The 6,736-nt window shown below is 30.4% G+C and overlaps 1 protein-coding gene across 1 annotated transcript; it reads left to right on the top strand.

The window, feature by feature from the left end:
* Window positions 1–683: 683 nt before the first annotated feature.
* On the top strand, window positions 684–5,077 carry LOC133801162 (laccase-4-like). Its single transcript, XM_062239318.1, has 6 exons — window positions 684–836; window positions 1,740–1,891; window positions 1,978–2,222; window positions 2,370–2,498; window positions 2,968–3,894; window positions 4,474–5,077. Exons 1-6 carry the CDS (start codon window positions 741–743, stop codon window positions 4,602–4,604), a joined length of 1,680 nt encoding a protein of 559 aa, XP_062095302.1. The 5' UTR covers window positions 684–740; the 3' UTR covers window positions 4,605–5,077.
* The last annotated feature ends 1,659 nt before the right edge of the window (window positions 5,078–6,736 follow it).

The raw sequence follows: 6,736 nt of genomic DNA, 5'->3' as shown, positions 1-6,736 counted from the left end.
TTTGATACAATTATGTTAAAAATTGAAGAGACACATTTGTAGACTTTGCGTTTTCACTTTACTTATATGCAAAACACCATTAATAATTAATATATAGAAACGATTAAATAAAGAGAAATTATATAAATTAATGCCCTTTGTATAACAAGGCTAGTATTGTCTAATTAATAAGTTGACACTTAAAAAAAAACTCACCAAATTATATTACATGAAATAATTAATAAACCAAAACTTAATCTGTAATTAATAGAAAAATCTTCATTTGATTGCAAGTCTAAACAGAACCAACCAAGCCAACCATTATTTCAAAATAAATAGATATATATTAGAAAGAAAAAAAAAGTTAATAATAATAAGGTTGTACTATGTTCCCTTTTTAAGGATCTTAATTACCACTAATACCATACTTTAGTCGGTTGATAAAAAAATGTATATATACAAAACAAACAACTTTATGTATAATGTAAGAAATTAGGAAGATCAAAGAGAGAGAGAGAGAGAGAGAGATTAAGGAATAAAAATATTAGCTGTAAGAGAACATATAACTAGAATAAATCTTGTAACTTAAGAATTAATGTATATATTTCCATAATGTCCACCTAACCGGGCAAAAACGACGTGGTATCATCAATGGCCTTGTCAGTCTTTATAAGGGTGAGATTGTCAGTCATTCCTGAATGCAACAAGGCCTGAAGACAAAGATATCAGCAAAGAAAAAATAGAGAAAAAGAGAGAAATTAATGGACTCTTCCAATATTATTCGTCTTATTACTGTTCTTCTGTTTTGCCTTTCTTCAGCTTTGGTGGAATGTAGAGTCCGAAACTACAAGTTCGATGTAAGTATAAACCATTTTAATTATATTAATCACTTTGTTTTAACATAATTTTGAGATGATAGTTTATTAGCTATATGGCTTATTATAATTTGATTAATTAATCACAACTCGATTTTGTAGTTTTTTTTTTTTTTCTGAAATAAAGGGTTTTCAAGTGCTTTTAATCATGTCACGTGACTCATGCATAATTGAGCTTTTTATTTTGTTTCTCAAAATTATTGACACTTCAAATGCCATCGATTGTGGCCATAATGAGCGGTATTTCAGCTTATAGAGTATAACTCAATAATTTTGCATTCAAAAATCAATAATTTAATGATTTCTTCCACTAGCTAATATATACATATACACACACACATATAAACACTAGAAGATTGTTTTAATAATTCCAAGTTTTAGTTTTTTTTTTTATATGTTGCATATATATCTTGATCGTACGTATCATTACTAAATTGCATAAAAAAATCTCATAAAATTAAAATTCACATGATCAGTCCATGTGATTAAGTTTCTTAGTGAAATCATTAAAAAAATATGTGTGAGCAATATATATCATATCATATGGGAAACTTCAAATGATTCCAAAAATCATAGCCTTAAGAGTGTGCTTTTTGTTTTCCATGAATATGCATGGTACATAATATATTATCATCATCATTAAAATTTGAAACTAGTAAGTGGCAGGTACACCATAAAAACCTAAAAAGCACGACTCGTCATTTTCGTAATAACCAATCAAAATCAATGAAGTTCTATGCCAATCAGCAACTTTTCTTTCGCCCAACTTTTTTTGTTAAGGTCTTCTGCCCAATAAAGTTCTAAAGTAGCTTAAAAAAAAATAGTAGTAATTATTATCTGATCACTACTCTTGGGGTGTCTAATAATGGGTTATATCATACGCAGGTGGTAATGAAGAACACCAGTAGACTATGTTCGCCAAAACAAATCGTCACCGTCAATGGTAGATTCCCTGGCCCCACACTCTACGCCAGGGAAGATGACAATGTTCTTGTCAAGGTCACTAACCACGTCAAATACAACGTTAGCATCCACTGGTACGTAACACTACAATCATATATATACGTCACTATTGATTAGGTCATTTTATTTACATAATGAATTTGTATGTACGTATGTATAGGCATGGAGTTCGACAAATCCGAACAGGTTGGTCAGATGGGCCAGCCTTCATCACACAATGTCCGATCCAACCAGGACAAAGCTACCTCTACAATTTCACGCTCACAGGGCAGCGCGGAACCCTACTTTGGCACGCTCATATTCTGTGGCTCAGGGCAACCGTCCATGGCGCTATAGTCATCCTCCCCAAGCGTGGTGTGCCATATCCATTCCCCAAACCACACAAGGAAATTCCTGTTGTATTAGGTGATCATCAACTTAATTTGGTCCATGTGATATAATCTAGCTATGAAATATGATGTGATGGGTTGTTAGCTTATTATTATTAAGAAATAATAGGACAAAACAAGGATAATTAATCACATGATCGACAACATACGTAATTGGTTGCAGCCGAATGGTGGAAATCGGATACCGAAGCTGTCATCAACGAGGCTATGAAGTCAGGATTGGCACCAAACGTGTCCGATGCTCACACTATCAACGGCCATCCGGGGCCCGTTTCGACTTGTGCTTCACAGGGTTAGTAATCACATACTAGTACTTTATAATCGACATAATACATCATATACTAATGAGTAGTGGTAAGGGTCATAGTAGGTGTTGTTAATAATCTATAATAAATTCTAAACTATAGTAACATTTCACAATTTGTTCGACGATTAAGTGGATCAATAAATCTTCCACTAGTCAAAAGAATATTGGTTCAACCTTTTTCTTACCAAAGAGTTAAAATACATGTAGTATTGCCAGTTGTTTAAGTTTTCTACGTGTGAATTTCTCGTACTGCTTTCACGTGATGTAATGAAGTAGACACGTATCCCATTTTTTACTCAACTCAAACTACTTTTACCAGGTGAGTTTTTATGGCTAATAAAATAATAATGTGGCAAAAAATTTGGGATGATAATAACGTTTTATAATAATAATCATAATAAGTGAAAATAACTTCTTTTTTTATTTTTAACGTGGTGCTTGGTGGTGCATGCAGGCGGCTTCTCGTTACCAGTCGATGCCGGCAAAACATACCTTCTGCGCGTTATCAACGCTGCGCTCAATGAAGAGCTGTTCTTCAAAATCGCAGGCCACATACTAACCGTCGTAGAAGTCGACGCCGTCTACGTAAAGCCCTTCTCCATCGAAACCATCGTCATTGCTCCGGGACAAACCACCAACGTTTTAGTCACCGCAGACAAAAACTCCGGCATATACTTAGTCACCGCATCTCCCTTCATGGACGCTCCAATCACAGTAGACAACGCCACCGCCACCGCAACTCTTCACTACACCGGAACCTTATCCAACTCCCCCACAACCATCACCACCCCACCTCCCAAAAACGCCACCCAAGTAGCCAACAAGTTCACAGACGCTCTTAGAAGCCTTAACTCAAACACCTTCCCTGCAAAAGTCCCATTAACCGTTGACCACAAACTTTTGTTCACAGTAGGCTTGGGGATCAACCCATGTCCGAGTTGCAAAGCAGGAAACGGAAGCAGGGTCGTTGCCAGCCTCAACAACGTAACCTTCGTTATGCCCACCACGGCCTTACTCCAAGCCCATTACTTCAACATCAAGGGAGTTTTCACTACTGACTTTCCCGCAAACCCGCCGACCATGTTCAACTTCACTGGATCTCCGCCGTCGAATATGGCGACTGTAAGCGGAACCAAACTTTACCAGTTGTCGTACAACGATACGGTGGAGCTGGTTTTGCAAGATACTGGTATTGTAGCACCGGAGAACCACCCGGTCCATCTTCATGGGTTCAATTTTTTCGTGGTGGGTCGGGGACTTGGGAATTATAACGCGAAGAATGACTCAAAGAGTTTCAACCTTGTTGATCCGGTTGAGAGAAATACAGTTGGGGTTCCCGCCGGTGGCTGGGTCGCCATTAGGTTCCGAGCTGATAATCCAGGTATATCCACACTTAAATGTCACATCACTTAAACGTTAATTTTAAGATTATTTTATCGATCTTCGTATTTACTTCTTTTTTTTTTCCTTAAAAAAATCCCAAAATTAAAGTAATTAAGTTTTAGTTTTAGCTTATAGAGGATTAAAAAAGTCATTTTTCATATTATATATATATATATTATATAGTTTTTTAGAATATTTGTTTCTAGAAAAAAAAAAAATTAATTGTATTTTTATTGAATTCTGTTTAAACACCTATATAATGAAGAAAAATTGTAGAAGTTTATTAATTATTATTATTCGAGAAGAAAGCTTAGCCTAAGTTTTCTTTTCTTTTTTTAAGTATGAGACTAATATATGTTTTGAAAAAAAAATGTGACTTTAGTGTACTAATTTTAAGAAGGAAAAAAAATCTTATTAAGATTCTTTCGGTTTGAGTAATATGAACAAAATTTTGTAAACAAACTTCTAAAATGATTTCTAATACTTGTTATGGTATATTGATTGTATAAATATATATTAAGTAATATTCTACTATCATTACTAAATTATAATTTTGTGATAATATTATGTTGGGCAGGAGTATGGTTCATGCATTGCCATTTAGAAGTACACACAACATGGGGCCTTAAGATGGCATTTTTGGTGGACAATGGAAAAGGGCCTAATGAGTCAATTTTACCACCTCCAAGTGATCTTCCAACATGTTAATTTTATTATATTTTTTCTAAAAAGAGAAAAATATGACAAGAGCAAAAAAAAATGTTTATATATGTAGTCTAAAGAAGAGAGATCTCCATTCTCCAGCACAAGAAAGAAGAAGAAGAAGAAGAAGAAGAAGAAGAAGAAGAAGAAGAAAAAGAAGAAGAAGAAATATGTGAAAGAGGGAAAATTATTAGATATAAAATAAATGGGAAAAAAAGAAAAGGGTCATACAAACTTAATTCCAATTAATTTCTTGAGTGAATTGGAAAAAATTCGCTTGAGCTTTTAGATTGTTTGAATAAATTAATTGCTTGAGCATTTTGGTTTCTTGAATTATGTATTAAAAAACAAAACAAAAAAGAAAAATCTCAAAGGACTTGTGTATTTTGAGATATTGAGTATGTGCAGTATTTTTTTAATCATGAAAAATTATTGGGAAAATTTGAATTTTACTTTTTGTTCGATTCATGTTGTTTCTATTTATCATATTCACCCATAAATATATATTATTACAGTTCACCACAAATATTTGGATATTATATTTGAAAACTACTCCCGTATAAATATATATATATATATACTAGATATAAATAACGGGCAAGACACGTTTGCTTAATTTTATTTATAGAATTTATTAATTATTTTTATTAAATTTTTAGTATTATCATATAAATTTAAAATAAATAAATAATATTATGTATATAAAAGGTTCTATTTGAAAAATGACATTTTTTAAAGTTATTTTGCATTCTAATTTAGTTTTAATAATTTTTTGCAAGATAGTTTCTCATAATTTAGATAGCTAATCGAAAATTTAGACATGTGGTCGAAAAATTTAGACAATTGATCAAATTTTAGACAGAGGACATTTTGCAAAAAAATTATCAAAAGACCAGAGTACAAAATCACTTAAAAAAATAGATTATTTTCACCAATTTATCATAATACAAACTTAAACCAAAATATTATTATGATTTTTAAATATATATAATATAATAATATTTTTAAACGTAAATAATAATATTTTTTATAGAAAAATTAAGATTATGTATTATATTATAATAATATTTTATAATATTTAAATTTATATTAATATAAGTAATATATATCAAGTCTTGTATTAAATATTATTATAATAATATTTTATAATATTTGAATTCATATTAATATAATTAGTACAAAATTAGGATTATATATTATTATTATAATAAAATTTATAATATTTAAATTTATATCAATATAATTATTAAATATCTTGTCTATTATTATATATTATTATAATAATGATATTTTATAACATTTGAATTTAAATTTAAATTTATATTAATATAATTAATAAATATATATTTTTTATTAATTTTAAAAATAGATTCCGTTAAATGTTTAGAATATTCGTTAAAGTTAACAAATCAAACTGTCAAAACAAAAAATTTCCGTTACTTTTTATATAAAAGAGATGTATTATTCCAATTCACCACAAATATTTGGATAGGAGGTACAAGGAATGTAATTGAATATATATGCCAAATAACATCAATATGTTCCCCTAAAAAAAGCATCAATACGTTCATAGTTCATCAATTAAATTAAATATAAATGGAGCTTCAAGTTTAACCATAATTAGTTAGGCCATTGAACTCATCAATTCGAATTATTTGCATAATAATAAAATCTATTGTAAATATCAAAACATTATTGTTTGCAAGGGTATAATTTAAAAAAATATACAGATTTAAAAACAATTGATTTTGACACACTCAAATATTACACTCTCAATGTGAGGTCCTATTATATACATGGGTGGTTAAGAGGACATGTCACATTCAAGGATGGAAGAGCTTTCAAGTTTAGGGAAATTTTTGTGTGTCAAACTTTTGGGAGAGGCTTAATTACCAATAATAATAATAATGAAAAATTACTAAGTTATAAGAAACACCAACTTAATTTTCTTATAATAAAATAAAACATCATCATATGTTTAGGAAGTGTGAAATAGTCTCTCAAGAGAGTGCACATTACTATGAGTAAGATGGTAGTTAAATATTTCATTAATCAAGTTGATAAAGTTTACAATCACTTTCTTTGTACCAAATGGACACCACAAAATCTAGATTTTCATTATCATCAACACGTATAAT

The sequence above is a fragment of the Humulus lupulus genome, chromosome 9, assembly GCF_963169125.1.
Source record: "Humulus lupulus chromosome 9, drHumLupu1.1, whole genome shotgun sequence".
Classification (NCBI taxonomy): domain Eukaryota; kingdom Viridiplantae; phylum Streptophyta; class Magnoliopsida; order Rosales; family Cannabaceae; genus Humulus; species Humulus lupulus.
Note: the sequence above shows the minus strand (reverse complement) of the source record. Positions and strands in the feature narration are given on the sequence as shown.

What these genes read in the sequence shown, in the direction of transcription:
- LOC133801162 (XM_062239318.1), top strand. Translation starts at nt 741, where the DNA reads ATGGACTCTTCCAATATTATTCGTCTTATTACTGTTCTTCTGTTTTGC. An exon ending in TCCGAAACTACAAGTTCGAT is followed by an intron (nt 837 to 1,739) that starts GTAAGTATAAAC and finishes TATCATACGCAG; the next exon opens with GTGGTAATGAAGAACACCAG. An exon ending in TTCGACTTGTGCTTCACAGG is followed by an intron (nt 2,499 to 2,967) that starts GTTAGTAATCAC and finishes TGGTGCATGCAG; the next exon opens with GCGGCTTCTCGTTACCAGTC.